The sequence below is a fragment of the Camponotus floridanus genome, unplaced genomic scaffold (assembly GCF_003227725.1).
Source record: "Camponotus floridanus strain SB8 unplaced genomic scaffold, Cflo_v7.5 scaffold30, whole genome shotgun sequence".
Lineage (NCBI taxonomy): Eukaryota > Metazoa > Arthropoda > Insecta > Hymenoptera > Formicidae > Camponotus > Camponotus floridanus.
The window spans coordinates 1,894,555-1,918,263 of NW_020229437.1; the positions used below are offsets into that span (position 1 = coordinate 1,894,555).

Consider the following 23,709-nt stretch of genomic DNA (forward strand, 5'->3'; position numbering starts at 1 on the left):
CGACAATTCAAAATTCGCCGCGAATAAATCTAGGCTGGTAACTTCGCGCGAACTCCATGAAGTATGCATTTCTTCGAGACGCCTCGTCGACTCGTGAATTGGATCGCGAATCGCCGCTCGACTCCGAGTTCGCGTCAGCCAATGACCTTCGCGAACGCGGGCGACGAGACGCGGTGACGCGCGCGATTGGCCGAGGCTGTTGATCGATGCGTTCCCGATACCGCCGGTGAAATGTCAAATCGGTCGAAGAAGGACAAGGTACACCTACCACGGTAATCGGTCGTCGTCGAAACATAAACAATTTATCATGGGGTCTACCCGGCGATGATGACGCGGAGACGAAGATAGGAAGAGAGAGAGAAGGAGAGAACGGTGTCTTCGCTGCGGGCGCGCGCGAGAGAGAGACAGAGCGAGACGCAGTCTCTCGGAAGAGAGAGAGAGAGAGAAAGGGAGAAGGAATCCGATTGCGAGAGAGGGATCGGGGGAACAACCCCGACGGGCGAACGGACCTCGTCAGCCACCCGAGGATGTAGCGTGACTCCGGTTTCTTGACCCGATCTCGATTCCGCGCGCGAGGCCGCCCTCTGTTTCTCCGACAACGACTCGACTTCGGCTCGACTCGCCACCGACCGGGATTAATCGCGCCGCGCGATCCCTCCGTGCACGGATCGTCTCGTCTCGACTCGGCTCGGACGCGTGAACGTCGCCGACGACAACGACGACGACGACGACGACGCGCGCTGCAGCTCCCTCGGCCACGCGCCCGAAACGAGCGCAATGGTATGATTATTTTTCTCGCACGCGCGACGTTCCTTTCTTCCCTCTCTCTCTTTCTCTTTCTCTCTCTCTCCCGCTCTTTCCTAGCTCCTATTAACCCGCTCGCGACCTCGTGCATGGCCACCGGAGATTCACTCCGCTTCTGTTCCAGGAAACGGCGAAGAGCGGCAAGGACAAGGCGAAGAACGGCAAGGATGTCGACGCCGTTGACGAGGTGAGGTTATATTTCTCTCTCTACCAGCGTTCCCTCTCCCCTCGTCTCCTTTCTCGCCGCCGTCCTCTTCCTTGGCTGGGTAACGCCGTAACTTCTGTCAACGTGGATCGTATCAACGAGCAGCTGCTTGGTGCTCGCGAGATGTATCGCGTCCCTTTGACGGACGCGTTGCGCGAGAAACGTCATCGCGACGCGCATTCTTCGTTGACAGTTCGGGCCGCATGGCCGAGAAGACTCCGACATCTTGCATCTTTTTTCACTCGCCTTTTGTCTGCACCAACTTTACAAGTGCATGCATTAGGTCATACATGCGTATTTAGTTTTTTGAATTTTCCTTGGTTCTAATGACCCTCTGGGTCGCAAGGAAAATTTGGTGAAGTTGAAGAAAGTTATTCCACGTTGGCACAAGTTACACAGCATAATATGTTGGTCTCGATGAAAGATATCTAATGTATGTTTTTGACAAATAATAGCAGTTCATTCTTTGCATCGATATGATTTTATTGATCTCTCTATTTGCCTGTGATTTGTATTATAGCGACATGATTGTGCGAAAGAACATTTATGTAACTAATATCAAATAGCGTATTATTATATGTTATAGATTATATGTTATAGATGTAATTTTTCAAAGAAACATCTATAGTGTAGTAAAACGAATATAGAATGTGATACAAAAACTATGAAATTAACTTTTTACATATATATATATATATATATATATATATATGAATGTAAAATGTTTATAGCTGAGATATGAAGCATAATCATGAATGTTCTAAATAACTATGACTAAGAATATCTATAACATATAACATATAACTTTTACAATTGCATAATTTCTTCTAGAGAGAAACGAATATTTAATTGCAAGTAACACATACTTTATCTAATATCTTGCATCTCTCTAACTTGAAATGAAGTATTTCAGACACTATAATTGAATAATGATGGAAATTCATTCATTAAATTTAGCAATTATATCTTAGTTTATTACATTTATATCTTAAACATTATATCATTTGGCAGATTTATCAAATGCTTCATCACAATATTGTCAGAAACATGCATAAAAAATGATATTTATAAGGAAAATAATTGACATGAGAAATGAGTGACTTAATTTATTTAACTCTTATTAATATATGTATATCTTATAGATCTTATCCACATGATCTCTATTTTTTTAATATATATATATATATATATATATATATATATATATATAATAACAATATATAATAATTATTTAATATATATAATAACACACAATATTTCTTGTCACACTTTTTTTTCTCGCATTTGATCATGATTTCTTACACTTGAGCGATAAATATATTCTTGACAACGAACTGAAAACGTGCCTGCGCTTATAATGAAGCACTTATTATAATTGATATCGTTCAATGAGCGATCTAACTGCTGATGTTATTCATCGAGTAGTCAGATAAGAATTGTTGTCGCATCGGGGTTGAAACAGTTTCAAGTTAGATGGCGCATCTGTCAAAGGCTTGTAACGAACGCCGTATAATGTTACAAGAAGCACGGCCACCCATGTGTGTTATTAATTGGTATATTATATATTGGTGTATATTAATTGGTGTCGAAAAAAAAAATGATGATCGCGAATTAATATTTCCATGTTAAAATTTGATATCATAATTATGGCAGGTTGACGTGGATCAATTAGATTTCTCATAAATCATGTACGTCACCTGATGCGATTAAGTGATGAGATTATTAAGTGATGCGATTATATGGAAATTTTTGCAGAATTCGTATTAAAAGATAGAGTTGCTCTATCTTTTTACGAAATTAAGAATGAATAATTACTTTGAATAACTTGCGAATTGCATTTTTATTAACGTAATTAAATTGATCGTCAATCGCATACTAATTTTACCTTTCGCATCTCATCGATATATAATCAATATCGCGTGTTAATTTTGCACGTAACGATAACGTGACGTTACGTAAATATTTATTAACGCAAAAGATTCGCTCTGCTTATTCCGTTGATCTTCAAAAAGAAGAAAGTATTACTTTCCACTTAAAAAAATTTCATTTATTAAACTTAATTTATATTTGGATTATATATTAACTTTTATTTAGCATTTTATAGCGTTTCTCACGCTATTATTTTCAGTATCTCGTTGATGCAAAATAATTATTCGAAAGAAAACAGTCGACGAAATCATTTCCATCAATCTGTCAAACGTAAAAGATCGTAGAATTAGCCGCTCCTCACCATTTTTTTTCTCCCCCGTCGATGATTACAAAGGCATCAATGGCACTAAACGCGCATTGATTCGATGCCAGCGTGCGTTGTACATGACACACGTACACGTGATACGTGCGCATGGTTGCTACGTATATATTTACGCTGCCATTTGACACCGTATCCACCGCCACGTGATCGCGAGCTGTGTGTCAAACTTTAATTGGTCGCGCCAAGATGATGTGTACGAAAAAAAAAGTACACACTCAGGTCCGTGCATACGATTTTGCATTAAGCGAAACGGATTTGACAACAACGGGGGATTTTCGCGCGCGTTTCGCACATTGATTTATCTGACAATAATCTGCGATGCACGTGACACGGCATATTTTTTAAAATAAGTATCGTACACGAATTGTGACAGCTCTCTCTCTCTCTCTCTCTCACTCTCTTTCTTTGGCTTCAAGTCGTGACAGAAAATGCTAGTGGAAATTGCATTTGTACGTTCGCTCAAAGTGATGCAATTTGCGCCGCGCGAACACTTTGTAATATTATATCGATACGTGTACACGTGCCACTGCTATATCATGACATTTTTACGCGCAATTTTAACAGATGAACCTGTGTGTCAATCTCTTCAGTCAATTTGTTTTTAGATTTAATTAAAATTAAGGGCAATAATTGTAATAAATATAAGTACTGACATATGAATAATAGAAATTATATATTTTTGACAGAAATTATTACGCAAATTATTACATAATTATTTCTCTGCGTTTTTAACACATTCATTTAAAAATACTCTTTATTAATAGCAAAAATTATACATAACCCCGTTTTTAACTTTTTGGATATATATATGATAATTCTTTTATTATTTCGTATCGAGGACGATTCAATCAGAACTTGAAAGTACTCCTATTAATCTGGCTCCCCCACGAGTAAAAAATCGAGTTCGAATATATTGCAAAATTAAGTGCTAATTTGTTGCTTCTATCGATTAGCAGGAAAATCATATTAAAGGTGGTAGTTGCTCGAAGAATATTGTTAATTATTTATTTTTAATGATTTTACGCTTATATGTGTATGATATGTCATATTGGTGTATTTTTAAAAATTTAATATTTTTTAAATCTATTTGCAGTATCTTTGAGCAACTAATTAGTAACAAATTCTAGTGTATTTGTTTTTTAATTTGCGACTTTCTATAAGTGTTTTTCGAAAGTGGGGGTGCTAGCTTGCCATTAAGCTACCACCCCCACCTTTAATATGATTTTCCTGCGAATCGGTAGAAGCAACAAATTCACGCTTATAGCAACAAATTAACAACAAATCAGCACTTAATTATGCACTATATTGAAACTCGATTTTTCATGGTGGGGGTGCCAAGTTAATAGGAGTAAAGCAAGTGACTTTTCTTGTCGCTAGTATTTATTTTTGGTAGAAATAAACTTCTGCGACGTGTGTATGCAATAAATACGCTTTCGTTAATGAGATCATACGTAAAAACCTCATCGGTTGCCCCACCTACTCGCTAAAACTAACCACAGTGTGGAGAACAGCGTCTTCTCTATTTTGAGCGGCGTACAAATAGAAAGCAGGCTAATAATAGTCAATACCGATGGCGCATTCCAGGCTTCGTATCGCGGCCGTTTTTTCGACGACTTACCAAGAGGCCCCGTGTAATGTGCGCGCAGTTAGCTTCCTCTTCATCAAAAATAGCAAGACTTTGAGTCAAGAGAGTTTAAAAGTATATAGAAAAATATGAGGAAGCACACAGACTATACGGAAATAGCTTGGAATTCTAGAATCATGTTGCAGTAAAAGGAAAGTAATACAGAGATGTGCTTCCTCTCTAGAATTTTGATCGGGAAATACACATGCCCGTTCTGAAAGAAATATAAAGTTTAACAATTAAATAATAATAAAATTATGAAGAGATCGATTAAACTTTATTAATCCCGAGGAAAAAAATATATGTTGGCTGTAAATATATAATTTGTATTATTTTATTAAATATTAAATAAACAAATGATATCAACAATTGAGTGATAAAGGAATAGAAAATGTTTAGATGCTTTGGATAAGTAAAGCATATAAAAATTATTTTTATTACTTAATTTTTAGTCGAATAAAAGCACCAAAGAAAGGGATTGAAGAGTTTAAATGACCTTTTTGATATGACCTAAAAATTAAATAAAAACTCCCGCGAATATTGTTATAAAATATTTAATAATAAAGATTGAACAAGAGCTCATCTCTTCGAGACCGATACGTACATTTTTAAGGATTCGAGGATGATCGAAGAGTCATTTTTGACAGCATATTTTCATCTCGGAATTTTGTGAAAATAGGCCAAGATCAAAATAAATATAAATCGACCAGACCGAACCAAAAGTTATGGTTTCCGTGAAACCGCAATCGACATCCGTTTCGCGATATAAGCGGTCACTTCCACACACAATTGTTCGTTCGGTTGACGTGTAATGATGGGGTGCGAGTATATTTGTCACGTCGCCATAACGCGATGACAAATTGCAGATAGGCTATTGCGCGATGTCAAAGAATCGCGATAATCGATTAGCTGTGTGAAAATTGTCGGTGTCCAGGAAAATGATAGAGCGATATGCAAATATTTCGTCGTATGATTGAGATATTGAGAATTTCTACTCGTATATATATATATATATACAATAATGGCGTGATACCCAAATGTCAAAAACAGCTGATGTGCTAGAAGCACATTAATGGATGTATCATTTGTAATATCACGATGCGTTGCATAGAAAGGAAATTACAGTAAATAATATTGTCGAGTAATACGCACTAATTGCCACTAATATATCGACCTTGTCGACAATTATTTCTCAATTTAATCATCAATGTTTTTCTTAGATCGTGAATTGAGATTTTAATGTTTTATTTGTTTTGCAATTTTGAATTATATCTGATTTAAATGAAATCGATGATCACTCCTTCTTTTATACATTGTGTCAAATTACGAAATAATTGATAATAAGTAGAAAAAACAACAGTCATTACATGCATTTTATGTGATAACTCCTCTGAGATAGATCATCCATTGTCTACGTACATATGACGTGCAAGAAAACAATTTATATAACGTACAAATGTTACATATAACTATTGTTGTTTCGTATGGATATTTATTTCTATTTAAATATAATAACCGATTGTTGCAATTTTGACGTATGACACTTCGTTTTGCACGTGCAAATTGAATATTTAACTTGACAATATTATTGTTTAATACTCGTATTACTTTTTGTAACGTTTTTTATTCTTTTACACTTTTGACATATCATTAAATCTAAATCTAAAATAGAAGTGCTTTAAAAAAACATCGGTAAATTTCTTATTTTACAGGAGATAAAAAGTTGTATATGGAATTCTATCGCGAATTGGATGTTTAAGATGTGTTTAATTATTGTGTTTTCTTATTGACAGAATGCATAACGGGCACGCGTCGTTTTTGTTACCTGCTAACCACATGCAGCTACGACAAACTCGCGTTTCCTGTACGCGTTTCTCGTGTATGCGACGCGTGCATATGTTACACCTCCCACAGGTATTCAGAAATAGTAACCGGGCATTGTCGTTTCGTCACGCGGCGCTTAGACCCGCTTCATCATCATTGTTAGGGAATAACGAATGACAGGAAAGCAAGCCCGCGACGTGTACAAAAGACCTCGCCGCGTTCGTAATTGTTCTGTCGACGTGTATTTCTGTTAACGCCGTATGTAACGATATATCGCATCGGATATGGATGCGTGTCAGAGGTTTATTGGCAATTATTCGCCGCGACGAATACTCTCGTACAAATTTCGAGTCCACTTGTCCCCATTCATCGAAAACAACTCTGTGCATTCTATTTTTAAATATTTCGGCAGTACAAATTCAGTTTTGTAACGTGAAACTCTCGAGATGTCATGTGAAAAATAAAATTTTGCCATCCGTTGGTCTCCAAATTTTATTTTTCGCAATGTTAAATATTATCGTAATTTAATTCTATAATAGTGCATTATTGCATAATGAAGTTACTAAGTGAGACGTATTGTATATGAAGAAAATATAGAACAATTTGTTTTCTTCGGATTATAAGTATGTCAGAAAAAACAAAGCAGACTTAACAAGTATTGTCATTCATATAAACTTACAGAGTATAACGTATACGTATCAATAAATTAGGATCACTTATCGTTATTATCACATTCTAATCTTAAAAACTTTTTCACTATCAACTAACACATGATAATGTACTCGATATATAAATACATTACGTAACATGAAATCTCGAATAATTTGTATCTTACTTAAACATTTATTTATTATAAACATTTCATCTAGATTGAGCTAAATTTATTTACAAAAGTAATTTTTTTATGCGACTTATTGGATTTTTAAAAATAACATATACAATTTTATACGCGAGCTATTTTATCATTTATTCAATTACAAATTTTCAAACAGCCCTCAATTGCAACAAATTCCTATTCTTTTTAAATTCTATATATAATTTAAAATTACAATATAATCATTTCTTGATTTCGAAAGAATACAACGCTGCAAGGTTTCCACATTTTCGTTATTACTACATTTTAAAAGAAAGCTAAGACAATAACATATGCTAAGGCAATAATCATTTTTCATTCTCTCTCTCAAGAATATAAATAATAATTCTTTTTATAACAAAAATGAAAAGGTAGAGCCTCTGCGACTTACTCTCATCTTTCTTTCCCTATCTCGTTTTTAACTCTGTACACCCTTCCTCCCCAGAGAACGAGCGCATCTTTCTCAATCGCGAGAAAGAGCAGTCGAAACCTCCTTTCTTCTCACCTCGATTACGACCGAGACGCCATAGATACGAATGTATGTACACATATCCTAGAGCTCGAGATGAAACGTAATTCCTCGTAATTGGCGCAAGGGTTAAGGTCGTACGTGGCGGCCTTGAACGATCGGCGTCGATCGGACGGCGGCGTGCCGCGAGAGCCGATCCCGCTCGCCAAAAGCCACGATGTGTGTATACGAAAGTGTCGCAAGCGGCTGGCTGCGATTCTCGGTCACGAGTGCACGCTCGCCGCTCGCCTCTGACAGTGCGCTCCCGTCGTCGCCGCTGTCGCCGTCGCCATCGCCGTCGTCGCCTCCGCGAAGCGTATCTTGGGCGTCGCGACGTCGGCGACGCTCTCGTTCGCATCTCTCTCTCTCTCTCTCTCGCTCTCTCTCTCGCTCTCTCTCGCTCACCTCTTGGCCGTCGTCTATCGTCTGTAAATATCGCCCTGTCTCTCTCTTTCTCGTTCTTTTTCCATCTCTCTCTTCCTCAAATCGCTGGCGTCGCGACGGGCGAGTTTCCGATCCGGAGAAACTCTCTCTCGCGCGCGCGAGAGAAAACAGTGCCATCGAGGATTTCTCGTCTGAAAACCGGACGACGGGAAGGTGACGTTTCTCTCCTTTACGGCGCGCCGCGAGCAGCGTAATCCCAAGTGCAGCCCGTCTTTTGTGCGCGATTAGATCAGTTCGCGAGAATATTCCGCGGTGGACAGGCGGCGTGGGGAATATTTATATCTCCTCTCGCACGCACGGGGATGCCGCGAATTCCCTCGAGAGCGGAGGAAACGCGCCTGCTTTAGCGTCATTCTCGCGAATCGCGATCTTTTTCCGTTCGACGATGGTCGAGTTAACCCCATGTTTTATATATGTGCGTAAGATAAACAAGACTCGAGACAAGTTTACGTTTATTTGAAACGTACGTGTTTTTATTTATTATCAGACAAGTATTATTTGTCGTAAGATGAAGTAAGTTATGCCGAGAGAAGGTAAACTAATGAACGTAATTATGGAGTTAATTGATATAAAATTCATATGAAGAATAATTATAATATTAATACGATCACAAAAAATTATCTTAGAATTTATTCAATAATCGATAAGAGAAAATTGAATTGAAAAATATTTTTAGCTTGAAAAATATAATTTAAAGAATATTTTTATTAATTTAAAAAATATAATATTATCGAAAAGATGGGGCGATACGTTATCGGTGTTAACCGCGTGAATTACGTCGTGTCAGGCGTCTTCTAAAGATCGGTATTCGAAAATATTGGGTTACAAAACATTACGTGATGACCAGCGACAGAAGGATAATATTTACTCTCTCATCACTCTCGATTGTCGACTAAAATATTCGCGAGTGCAAAATGTCGGAGCAAAGACTGCGGCGGCTTTTTCTAATCTTGGATAAGAGAAGAGAAGGAGTCTATTTCCCCCCTACCCCCCTTCTCACTCTCTCTCTTTTTCTCGCCCAGACATTTCATGGGCTTATTTTTATACATACGTCCGCCTTTTCGCGCGTAAATTATTTGCAAGAGAACTGTCATCGTAAATAGATCCAGTGTAACATCCGCCGTTAATCGCTGACACAGTTTACCACTTCAATGATTGTACCCGGAATTTTCTTTTTTTTTTCTTTTTTTCTTTTCAAAAAAGAACTTGTTTTATTTATAAATATTTTAAACTGAATAAAGATTCTCTAATAGCCCGAGAATCGACTGTGTACAGTCTAATAATGCAAGTCGCATCTTCCTCGATTTTTTCAGAAATAAAATCTTTACGTTGGACTTTAAATCGATATCAACTGAGAGAATCGATTTAATATATTTAAAAAGAGAGAGAGAGAGAGTGAGTGAGAGAGGGAGAAAAGCCAACGCAGCGTTTTCCTCGAATTTCGCGAAATATTCCTAGGCATGCATTCGGGGATGCACTCTCAGGTGCCAGCGAGAAGAAAGCGGATATTCCCGGTGGATCGTGAAATAGTGAATCGGCTGTTCGACAGCTGTGTGTGATTGAAATTCTTCTCGTCACGTGAGAAGGGAGGACCTCGCGAATGCGAGAATCATGTTGCGTCCTGACGCCGCAAGACCGTTTTTCCTGGGGCGGGTTTCTGTTGTGCTGTGCCGATAGTAAATTATTCCTTCCCTGGACGGATCATTGTTCCGGATATATATCGCGCACTGGAATGCAGAGTAAGATGCAAACCTTCAGCAGTCTTGCCTTCGGGAACGTGTTCAGGAAAAAGGCAGGTTTTCCTTGGAGTCTATTCCGAACGATGCGTATTTGCTCGTTGAATATTCGACAAATTTTTAATTCGTTGACTTCTATGATCAATTTATTGTCGAGTAAAAATGTAGACTAAAAAGTCAAAAAATGTTGAGTTCTTTTATATATTTTTTCTTTAAATATTTTATTACATTATCATATTACTATTCCCATTATATCTTTTTCGCATGGATTGTATTTGTATTTGTATTTGTATTTTTATCTATAATGCTTGTGTTTTGAAAAAAAGAATATATTTTCTTCATTAACGAAATAAAATATTAACTTCGCTATAATTATCTTCTGCATTTATAATATAATCGCACTAATTAATAAGCATTTTTTAATTCTCACTATGATAATCAGAAAAATATTTGTCGAATAGATGCAATGTTTGTCATAGAAAAAACTCGATTTTTTATTCATTCACACTATATATCATAATTACGTATATTGCCTGGAATATTGTTATTAAGCATTGTTGAATAAAGTCAAAGTGTTATCATTAATTTTTTTCGGCCAATTTTTTTCGTTCTTGTACGATTTAACGTGCGATGAGATTGAAAATATCTTTTTCAATATTTCTATATATCAGCGTATACTTATCAAACGTGACTGATATGATAATTAAAGATATATAACAATTTTTTAGCATAACGCGTTAGTTTTAATTGTGCGGGATTAAGTATTTATAGATAAATATGTACAATAAATATCGAGAATGCGCATTACTTCTATAGCAACATCAAGAAGAGCATTACGTAAATAACATTAACATAAAAGTATGAAATATCTCGTATCATAATACACTTCAAGTATCAGAGATTATTGCGTTCCAATCGATGAGTCTATCAGAACAAAGATCGACGACTTCTTTTAACTTGTTTTAACCCTTATCTTTAAATAGGTCGACATATTAAATTAAAAGTTAATTTGAACTTTGGATCTGTATATAATTCAGTTTGTAATCAAGTATTAATTATATTACGTATGAAGATAGTTCTTTTCTTATCATTTTTCTATCACTTTTTTTAATTTTAAGCATTATTAATATTACCATTGTATATTTCTATTTTTAAATTTATTATTAATTTTTATTATCTTATATATTTTTATGTTTTATTTGAAAATATCAATATTGAAAAACAAGTGAATATATTATACAACTTATATTTTCAATAACAAATAGAAATTATAACACAGCTTCGTATTTCAATTTTATTACAATTATAACTTCATGAGAATATCACGATGTATTTATTTTATTTAAAAAAATATATCTAAAAGAAGTAAGTCTGCTGATATAGCTTGTCAAGACAAGAAATCGAAATCGACATATTAATAGTTAATCATCTATCTTGTAAAACCGAAAATGATAGCAGCTTTATATAAAACCTCCCATATAATCACTCTATTTTATCGCAATTGGCATCGCATTCATTCGAAATAATGAATGGCTTTTGATGAAAATGAGAAGCGCCATTAAAAAGATAAAAGATGCGAAATGTATGTCCTCCGAAACCCTCGAGCGAGAGAATTCTTGTGACAATAGAATCTACAATAGCTTGTAATCTTTGACCGTGAACTTTAATACCGATCAATCTTTTCTCATGTAAAAGCATTCATTTTAAATCATTATTTGTTTGTACATGAAATCAATCAATCGGCGAGATTTAATTTACCTCAAAGCACAATATGTTGCAAAGATTGACAGTTTATTAACACGTTATATTGCCCAAGGTAAATATGGTGAAATTATTATATTCTTCAAATCAATAAATATGTATCCTGATTATTATTACTGGAATAAACTGAAAATTATCCTTAATAAATTAGAATTTTTTTAAGAAAAATTATTTAAGAGGATCTCATATATTCACATACGACGTTGAACATTTTTATATTTTGAATCATATATCATTTTTAATAAATTCTAATTTTTTTAATCATAATTTAATTATTTATATTATACCATTTTTGAAAACAATGTTTTTATGAACAATCAGTTTCTTTTAATGTTTCTTGGATAATAAGCTTTTCAACGTTTCGAAAGATAAGGCATTGTCCGATAGAAGTTTATTACATCACTTCGTCACGAAACAACTTGTGCATATTGCTCATTTACGGTTTTACATCTTTTAAGTTCTCTCTCTGACAATTATTACAGCAGTAGATACCAGATTTGACTGGGAGATGATGCATTGTATCGCCTTCTTTGTTCGTCAAGCGTACGTGTTCGCACATGCGTGTTCTTTTGAACATATAACAGCAAACAAATTCACTCCAATGAGTGGCGGTGTAAACTCTGTAATAGCTCATTAGACCGTGATTTGCATCTATTTTTATTCGCTATCTACGGACACACGCGCTTTAGTAACACCTCTTTATTATGCATTTAACTTGCCCATGTTACCTGCCATAGTACTACGCAGATGCCTTATTGATTACGCAATGTTTTATCGTGCATTCGCGCAACGTCGAATATTTCGAGAGCAAGCTTCAATATTTAATTCCTTGAGAAAAAAGAAACATTTCCCTGAAATTAATAATAAATTAATTTTCTTAATAATTCTCTAATTTTTTAAATTATATAAGTTCGTGAATAAATTACACGGCTTTGTTAAAAGTCACATTACGAAATACCGATCCTTAGTACTGATACGGCCGGCGTGTCAGTAATACCGTGAAAAAAAATCGGTGATTGTTAATTAGATATTCGAAGTTACGCGCGAGAACTTCGAAAGCGGAACGATCGGGAAAGTGAGCGAAGAAAGCTCGTGTAACTAGTAACTACCTCGGTCGGTTTGTAATAAAGCCGCCATGCGAGAAGAAGGGTATCTGATTGGATTCATTACGGGATGCCAACGGGGTTCATTTGTTCGGTCGACTTAGCCGCAATCCAGGGTAAAGCATTTGTGTTCGCGACTTTCCTCGCTCATTCGAATAACCCACTTTATAACTCTGATCAAAGACGATTAAAAGGAACGCTGTTTGTTCACGTGTTTTTTTCTCTTTCGTAAAGTTCACGGCCACATCTGTTAACGAGTAAAATGATCGGCGATCATATAAACATGTAATATACATATGTTCTTTGCATACAATGAAATTTTATTTCAGACCTTTTTTCCAACAGAAATTAAATTTTAATTAAATTTTGTATTCTCTCATTTCACTCTTGTCAGTACTCGATAATAAATATGTCAGCAAAACAAGGCATTAAATAGAAATATTTAAATATTTAACATTTCTATTTTAAAAATTGTGATATTATTGTGTACTTTGGGAAATTTACTCGCGAAAAGTTCATCAATTAATTACGTTTAATAAATTGTTTGTGCTTCGATATTTTTTCCTAATAAAGAAAATTTAATTTAATAAACATTGGTTCCAAATGCTTCCATCGCGTTGAATATCAATTTATTTAGGCCATGCAATTCCAGTTCTGTTATAATATAATCTGTTATAATATAACATTAATATTAATATAATATAATATTAATGTAATATAATGTTATAATATAAATATAATGTTATAATATAAAAAGATCACATATACGTGCAGCTTTTTTTACGCATCATACCGTATGGATTATCAGTACATGGAGGTCGACGTCGCTTCCTCGCGTTCCATTTATGTAACGTTAATCTGATCGGTGTGCTATCGCTCGCGATCGATCGTTCACCTGCGGTCGACTCGAATTAATAAGAAGACGAGTTACCGCAGATTAAATCCGCTAATCATCGGCGGTCTGTTCAGATTTAACTTACATTAAACCTGCTTCATTTAGCTTACAATGAATTACTCGCGCATTAATTAAACATCTACTGATATTTATGGGGAATATTGCAGATCTACAAACTTCCAATCAAAAGTACAAACAGTTTGAAAAAGATTAATGAAAAAAACCTTTCATTAATCAAAATAATAGGTTTTTTTACATCAAATTAATCGTAACATATCTGTTCATTTTATTATTATGTATTTGCAAATTTTGTATCTATTTTTAATTTTTTTATCTTCCACAGGCAAACAAGATGACCGGGGGACCTCCGGTGGGCAATGCACCGCCTCCACCTACGCTCATCAATAAAATCAAGTATCAACCCGGCGGACCTGTAATTAAAAAGGATAAACGGCAAAGCAGCTCGAGGTTCAATATATCGAAAAATCGGGAATTGCAAAAATTGCCGCTGTTGTCCGGTAAGTTCACCATTCACTGTGAAATAGTTCACGAAATATGCGCATTAACTCTAAGCTTGGCAGTGTATTCTACTTGAGATATAGGTCTCTATTGTTTATATTTGTAATTTTCTTGTTTACATCTGAAACTTGTTTTTAAATAAGATAATATAAATCATATTTACGCGTGGATATTTTTGTGCATCTCGTAAATTCTACATTTTAAAAAAATATTTTAATATGATTTTCCTTAGTTTAGAGTAAGATGCTGTACATAATTTTATTGCAAACTTATATAACACATTATTTTAAATAATATGCAAAAATGAAGCATACACGCTCGCTTTTGTAACATGAAAAATTTAAGAGATTTATCCAATGAAATTAAGATTTACCTCATTTGAAAATGCTTCCGTTTATTTCCGTTAGATAAAGCGCTTAATTAACATTGGAGTTCAATGTTTTTTACATTTGTATTATCGGTATTCTACATTGTAATAAAAATGAAAAAAAAAATCAGTTTGCACGTCATACAACGAACATATCTTTACGCATGACGTATGATACTTATGCAATTGTAAATAACTTTGAATATGAAATCTCGACCTAATCGACGATATGAAGAAATCGTTATACAACAAACTCTACACATGACTATAGCACTAGACAATTAATTCAGAGCAAAGAGCAAAGCGAGCGAATTAACAGAGACATATAAATGATGTGATCGAGAGATATAAATGATGATAATCGAGAGATGAATAAGAGGCGAAAACGAGAGGGGAGATGAAGAGAACGGAACGACGTATTCGGTCCTCCTGTCCTTTCCCAATATAATGCCGGTCAATCGAGGTTGTGCGAGAATGCTTCCTACGTCAGAGTATATCGATTGCGTGCAACGGGGGTCGCGCAGGCGCTCGGATTCTGGTTCCCCGTTTTCTCAACGTAAACAGTCGCGTCGCCCCCGCCAGCCATTTTAGCATCCCTTGTTGATCTCTTCTCCTCCAACCGCACCGAGACCGGCGCTCGCACCCTCGCGAGAGCTCCACCTGGCTCAACGGCTCTACCTGCATAGAGGACTCGACGTGGAAGAGCGGGACAGGGGATAGGGGGAGGGGGGGGGATGTATCAACCCCGTGACCGATCGAGAGATGACCCGCGAGATCCTGGCGAGGACCGGCGAGTTCATTGACCGCCGATGCCACTTAGGCGAATCTCCCTGCTGTCGCCCTCTCTCGTCCACCCCCCGATCATCCCCTCCCCCCACCTCCCGTATCTCACGAACGCGGTCACCGGGTTCCGGGGAGCCGCGAGAATGCGCCGCCTAGTGCTAGCCGGTGTTTCATAGGGGTGGCCTCGCAGCGCGAAACACCCCGAAGAGAGAAGGCTCGCCTTTCTCTGGTCGATCGATTGGCGCGGACGAAGCAACAGATTGTTGCGAACGTTAAACAACGACGGGAATTAGCGGCGAACGGACGCCGGGTGCTGTCGGCGGGGTTGTTATCGCGAATCCGTGGGAAAATCCGATTAAGGGCGGACGCGATTTGAAGCTCGAGAGGGCTTCGAAGACGCTGATTTGGAAAAGATGGATTAATCCAGGCGGATGGAATTTACGGAAAAATATGAAAAATATTTATTGGAAATGATTGAACAATTGCAGTAAAAAATAATAATAGAGAGAAAGTGAAGAAAATTCCAAGATATTAATAGTTTTCTCTAGTGATTTAAAAAGTTGGTGAATCTTGTGAAATTAAAGGAATTCTGGTCGAAAGTTGATGAATTTTATCATTTAGACAATTTCCAGCCAAAGCAAGTGAATTTTGTTATTTAAAAGATTTACAAGTTGGTGAGTTTTGTGATTTGAAAAAATAATTTTGTGAACAAGCTTGGTGAAAAATAATATAGCGACTTTTATAAAAAATAATATATTTAAATTGAATATTCAATACTCTCATATATTACGCGAAATAATGTGTATAATTATAAAATATAAAACTAAAGATTCGTGGATTTTGTAATTTTGGAAAATTAATTTTACGAGAAACACCATTTTATGGAAAGCTTGATAAAATCATTATTAAATTAACGAGAAAAAAATCCATGTTTATAAATTATTGAGAATTTGATCTTTCTGAATAAGATGCTTATAATAGCCATGGACTCCTAACATATATTAGAATACAAATAATTATAGAATAAATCAAGTTCATTACCGGAAAATAATATTTTGCCAAACCTTACGTGTTTATATTGCATATTACTTTGTACAGTTATAAAATTTTTTGTATGCAATAATTTAATGTTATATTTATTGGCATAAATTATCAATCTCTTTGTGCGAAAATGTTCTTGCAACATATGTAATAAGCGCGATTCAAATTAATTTACTTGAAGTACAATTACATTTCTGCATGGTTTGGCAAAACAAAACCACGCGCGTTTCTTTGCGCGAGCAATGCGAAAAATAACATAAGAGAAACTAGTAAAAGTGATTCGTTGAAGGTCGACAATCGTTGTGGCCTAATAAAATATCGTCGAGTAAGTAGATAATGAAAAATATAAACACTCTCCGGAAATTGGTTTCCGTCCAAATCGAAGAAAAGATCGAGGGCAAATTTAATAGAGAGTATTACATTTTCTTATAAAAAGAAGAGTAACACTATATATTAACAAGAGCTCAATATATAATAACAAAAATTGTCTTAGAAGTTGAAGAGCAAAATCACGAAGGGAACATTATTATTGATCGCGACTTTGACATATCAGAAGACCAATCCTGGCAAATGTATTTGTGTGTATGTGTATGTGAATATAAAGTGTTGCAAATTGTTATGAAAAGGTATAGAAACAGATCTTTGTGCTGCTCAGCTCGACGTATTCGAAGAGATTCGCTAATGAATAAGGTGCGAGTGTAAAATCGTAACGCGATCTTGACATATATACATAGTGTATCGCGCGATGGTTCACGTCGGTGGAATTAGCCCATCTCTGGGCGGTGCTCTGCCCAAAAGTCCCAGTTTTCATCAGGGTCTTGCCTTGGCGACGGTATTGCCTCAGGACTCGAACAAGGGTTACCCGGTTACCTTCGCGCTGCACTATCAACCTTTGCAACCTCTTCTAATCGGTAAAGATCTCTCTCCTCGTCGCTTGGATCAATTTTGCAAATTGCTTTTATTTAAATCGAATTGCACGTAAAATTTTTTCATAATTACAAAATTTTTTTATTTCAAATTTGCAAACTTTTAATTTTCAAACTTTTTATTCCACAATTAATACGGTATTTAAATACACTGTCGATTCGCTAATGTAATGAGGCATATATTTCAAGAAATAATACTTAGAATTTTCTTTATAAAATCCCTTTTTAATTAATAAAAAAAATTGTTTGAGAATGAGACACATCCGCGAAATGGTCAAACTGTAATAAATCCAGCAATCGATCTCGTTATTTCTATTATGGAAACCACCAGGAATAGTAGGCGATAAATAATGCCTCTCGGTAACAGTCACGATATTTTGAAGGTCGTTATCGATTCTCCTGCAAAACCTGCTTGATTAATCAACAAAACGAGATTATTTTTAAGATTTTAGATAAAAAATTTATCGCATTCATTATAATGTGCCATTAAAGCTTGCACAAATATCGATTGCATAAATATCAATAATAAAAATAACCCTATGATAACGTATCTTTTGCATAAGGAATAAAACAGATTTATTAACATCTACAATAACTGTCTATATAGATCAAAGGGTTCAGAAAAGCAAATAGAATATCGATCATCGCGTGCTTCACTTCTATCAGTGGTAAATTATATCAGGTATAATCATCCTATTATTACCAAAAATATTTTATTAAGCTAACTTTGCTTCCATTGAGGATCATAAAGTTGTTTCAAAACCAGGACTATTAATATTCTGCATATTTATATGCGACATTTTTTATTATACATTATCACAATTTTACTTAACATCAAAGTCCTCGATTTATCATATTTCAATAAGAACTTTGTACTTCCGTCGATATCTTGACGCTGAAGTATGAAACATAAATTATCGGGATTTAAATTCGTTCAAGAATCATTTCTCATTTATGTCAAGAAGGCAAATGGAAAAGCTATTTATTTCACCAGCAAAATATTCAAACGAGAAAAAGAAACAGGCGGATGCAAAAAGAATATATTCGAATATGCTTACGTCGTATTGGCACATCGATATTCATGTAGACTAATATGATTAATAACGACAAGGTGCGCGATACATCCATCGCGCTGTGTTTATCGTAAAAGCTGCCAAGTACGGCGTGACCTATTAATCACTGGTTATCTGATTCCAGAAACGCAACAGGGAAACGAACGGGAGGAACTTTTTATACAGAAGCTACGGCAATGCTGCGTCCTCTTCGACTTCGAGTCCGATCCCTTGTCAGATTTGAAATGGAAGGAGGTAAAGCGCACTGCCCTCCACGAGATGGTCGAGTATGTAACCAAAAACAAAAATGTTATTACCGAAGCGATATATCCCGAAGCGGTAAACATGGTAAGCAACATAATTAATATATTTCCGCGTACAAGCATCTTCGCAAATTACACATTGTATCTTTTGAAAATTGAAAATGTGCAAGAAACTATATAAATTACAAAAAATTTGATTTAAAAAGGAAATAAACTATACTAGTTATGAAGAATATAATATCACACAATATAATAATGTACAGTGAAAATGAGTATTTTATATATATACAGGGTGACCCATTTTAACTTAGGCAGCCAAATAACTCGAAAAATAAGCACACTACGAAAAAATTGTTAGAATCAAAATTTCGTCATTTCGAGGGGAACGTACAATGACGTTAAAATCAGCCCCCCCACCCCTCCCCCTGGGCGGTGAGGGGGGGCAAGTTTGAATTCTTAAATGGGAACCCCTATTTTTCATTGCATATTCTTGTAGCTTATCTCGAGAGCTTTCCAAAACACTATAATTAAGTACCTTTTTATTAAGTACTTTTTGAGTTATAAGGCTTGAAATAATTTCTTAATTTTACATAAACCATAAAATATCTAGTAAACCATTCATTTTTCGATTATCTTACCTTCATACTTTTATGTACAAAATAATGAGAGGAATCAATTGGTGTAAAGAAAACATACAGTTGTTTTTAAGAAAAAATATGGAATTGTTAATTGCAAATTACATATTTTTTCTTAGAAACAACTATGTGTTTTCTTTACACCAATTGATTCCTCTCATTATTTTGTACATAAAAGTATGAAGGTAAGATAATCGAAAAATGAATGGTTTACTAGATATTTTATGGTTTATGTAAAATTAAGAAATTATTTCAAGCTTTATAACTCAAAAAGTACTTAATAAAAAGGTACTTAATTATAGTGTTTTGAAAAGCTCTCAAGATAAGCTACAAGAATATGCAATGAAAAATAGGGGTTCCCATTTAAGATTTCAAACTTGCCCTCCCTCACCGCCCAGGGGGAGGGGTGGGGGGGCTGATTTTAACGTCATTGTACGTCCCCCTCGAAATGACGAAATTTTGATTCTAACCATTTTTTCGTAGTGTGTTTATTTTTCGAGTTATTTGGCTGCCTAAGTTAAAATGGGTCACCCTGTATAAAATATTTCTAATATTATGAAAAATATTTTTGACATTTATATAATCTTACATTTTCAAAAAAGACGTGGAAACATAATTTAAATAAAACTAACTTTGAAAATAAAATTGAAAATTTTACTAAAACCATGAAAATCCTCAGTTTGCAGTGAACTTATTCCGGACGCTACCTCCATCATCAAATCCTAACGGCGCGGAATTTGATCCAGAAGAGGACGAGCCAACATTGGAGGCAGCTTGGCCGCACTTGCAGCTTGTTTACGAATTTTTTTTGCGACTGCTAGAGTCGCAGGACTTCCAGCCATCTATAGCGAGGCGCTATATAGATCAAAAATTTGTGCTACAGCTCTTGGAATTGTTCGATTCTGAGGATCCGAGAGAGAGGGATTTTCTCAAGACAACCCTCCATAGGATTTATGGAAAATTCCTGGGCCTCAGAGCATACATTAGGAAACAGATAAATAATGTTTTCTATCGATTTATATATGAGACGGAGCATCACAATGGCATTGCAGAGTTGCTTGAAATCTTAGGAAGGTAATGATAATCTTAATAAAAATATGATGCGCAAATATGTAAATTATATTCATTGTTCTGTATATTTTTCGCAGTATTATAAACGGCTTTGCTCTACCGTTGAAGGAAGAGCATAAGGTGTTTTTGTTAAAAGTCCTATTACCCTTGCATAAGGCTAAGTCATTATCCGTGTATCATCCACAATTAGCGTATTGTGTCGTTCAATTTTTGGAAAAGGATCCATCGTTAACGGAACCCGTAATTAGAAATCTGCTAAAGTTCTGGCCAAAAACACATTCCCCTAAAGAAGTTATGTTCTTGAACGAGCTTGAGGAGATCTTAGACGTCATCGAGCCAGCTGAATTCCAAAAAGTCATGGATCCGTTGTTTAGACAGTTAGCCAAGTGTGTGTCGTCGCCGCATTTTCAGGTAAGCGTACAATTTTGTTGTCCTGTTTTATACAACGTTCCATATGCTTTGCTCGTTTTTTTCAGGTGGCAGAAAGGGCTCTCTATTATTGGAATAACGAATACATAATGTCCTTGATATCGGACAATTACTCCGTCATTTTACCGATAATGTATCCAGCTTTTTATAGAAACTCTCGTAACCATTGGAACAAGACAATTCATGGTTTAATTTACAACGCTCTGAAACTTTTTATGGAGATGAATCAAAAAGTATTCGATGAATGTACAACACAATATTATCAGGTATGTTTGATGGCTTATTTTTTCAATACATATATATATATATATATATATATATATATATATATATATAATTATACATTGAGTTGATTTTATAAAAAGATTAAATAATAGAGTAGAATAAACTATTCTTCTTGTTTTGAACATTTGATAGGAGCGTCAAAGGGAGCGAAAGCTCATGAAGGATCGAGATGAAGCATGGATGCGCGTGGAAGCGCTCGCTATGAGGCATCCAAACTATAATACGGCAAATAAAAGCACAACGAATAATACATTATATATGTCACCACAGCACATAGATAGCTCACCGCCCGATGAAGACGGTGATACAGATCAAACTCCGCTTACTTTGGAGAAAATCGAAGCTAAAGCTAATGAGGTATGAATTTATATTTGTGTAAGGCTAAGAATTTCGATATTTTTTCTAATGCAAAACATAATGCATTCTAATGTAAAACATTTCGCTATACAGGCGAAGAAAATGACAAATGTAAACAAAGTAAAGCCGCTTTTACGAAGGAAGAGCGATTTACCGCAGGATTCGTATACAATGCGGGCATTGTCCGACCATAAACGCGCCGATGAATACCTTGTCACGCCACCAGATCCGAATAATTGCTAGTCTCTACCACAAACCCTTCCCATGTATCCTTTGTTTTGCTGTAGTAACATCGGAAGTTAGTTTTTTTTCTAGGGGAAAACGGCGATATAAGAACGCAAACAATTTAGCAACAAGAATCCTATTGTGCGAAATCTATAACCGTATTATTATTTTAGCATGTATCTCATTGTATTTGTTTATTTTAATAGAGAAAAAGAAAACCCTACTTTTTCCTGCTGCGTATCATGCGATTCAAAGAGACAGTACATAGATATCATAGAAGCTTACAGAAGAAACTTTCATTTTTCGTAGAAATGCGTTGTATTTATTTCTTCATTATTAGAAAAAGAAAATTACAGCTGCGAGTGAAACTGTAATCACATTGCTATATAAGATATGCATACGATAAACAAAAAGGGCTCTAAATACACTACTCGTAGAATCTCCATCACATTGGAGACACCTTGGGATGCTACTTTCTTGCTACGTCTCAACAATAAAATAATACGGATAAGATATGTAAAACGAGATGATTACGGATACTGCGGTTGTAACGGATTTGGTATATTCTACAAAAGATTTTATATACTGATGAGAGAGCGGTGATTGTGTGTGCGGGAATGTGATCGCGAAGATATAAACGTATGCTCGATGTTGTAACCCATACTATGCGCGCTATGCGAGCTTGTTGTGTTAACAATCTTGCAAATAATGTTTCCATTTATGTGCAAATGATATATACATATATAAATATACGTACTTGCTTTAACACTACAGGCTCGTTGTAGTTAAAGGAGAAACGAATAAATGAGACGAAGGGAAAAGGATATACGCTGGTGCGCGTAATCTTAGGATGTATATGATAGTGCTATTTTAAAAATAATAGATTGCTACGAGAATATCTGAATACTTCTGAGTGTACTACTTTTATATCTGTTGTGCCTAGATGCCTGTGGAATGCATTCACGAAAAAAAATATGCCTCCGCGCGTGGGGCCTATACACTGCAAACAGCAAAAATAAGCAGCGAGGTTACATGTCGCTTTGCCAAATATAATCGATATTACAGGATTTCAGTAATGCTTGCATAACATGTTGCGTTGTTAACTCATTGACCTTGGGATTAATTAAAAAAAAAAGATTATACTGTTGCGGCCACAAGAGGTGAAAGGGAGAAAAATAAAGGAAGAAGAGAAATATTAAGATACATTTAGTCCTTGCGCTGCTGGCAAGTTGTTACGTTAATAATTGTCGAGGATACCTTGTTGAACATAGATACGATAAGCACTTATATTAAATATTAGAAATTAAAGCTATGAAGAGAGATAGATTTAAACATTATTTACTTATTAATTATTCCTATTCACAAGAGGAATGGCCATTTCAGCTAATTGATCATTAATTAGTGATATAAATATCATTATATATAATTATTAGTTATATTATTTTTAGTAATGAGATGAATATAATGACACGAAAGTAGGGTAATAGTAATAATGTAGTAGATGGCATGCCTTGTGAATCTGTTTAATCTATATCTGGAAACCTGTGCTTTCCAAATTAGATTGATAATAAATAAATCACGCGTTTCCTAGAAAAGACCATCAAAGACTCGTCAGAAAGGAAGAAAAGGAAAACAAATTTTTATTCGCCGCATGCAGCAACTCGAAAAGACATCGAATCAGATAGTCTCCGCGAATGTGAATGTATGCGCCTGCAAAAGCTTAAATCGAGCCTGATTTAATAGAAAGC

The 23,709-nt window shown here is 35.5% G+C and overlaps 1 protein-coding gene across 7 annotated transcripts; it reads left to right on the forward strand.

The window, feature by feature from the left end:
- Window positions 1-409: 409 nt before the first annotated feature.
- LOC105249973 (serine/threonine-protein phosphatase 2A 56 kDa regulatory subunit gamma isoform) lies at window positions 410-23,160 on the forward strand. Of its 7 annotated transcripts, none has more exons than XM_011255804.3 (9): window positions 410-780; window positions 929-991; window positions 14,352-14,526; window positions 18,842-19,044; window positions 20,274-20,668; window positions 20,743-21,076; window positions 21,142-21,360; window positions 21,512-21,736; window positions 21,830-23,160. In XM_011255804.3, the coding sequence occupies exons 1-9, from the start codon at window positions 778-780 to the stop codon at window positions 21,977-21,979; spliced, it is 1,767 nt and encodes a 588-aa protein (XP_011254106.1). In that variant the 5' UTR covers window positions 410-777; the 3' UTR covers window positions 21,980-23,160. The 7 variants fall into 7 exon arrangements, with proteins under 7 accessions (XP_011254106.1, XP_011254099.1, XP_011254102.1 ...); XM_011255797.3 differs by lacking the exons at window positions 410-780; window positions 929-991 and adding exons at window positions 8,320-9,026; window positions 9,972-10,305; XM_011255800.3 differs by lacking the exons at window positions 410-780; window positions 929-991 and adding exons at window positions 8,320-8,976; window positions 9,972-10,305.
- Window positions 23,161-23,709: the final 549 nt, after the last annotated feature.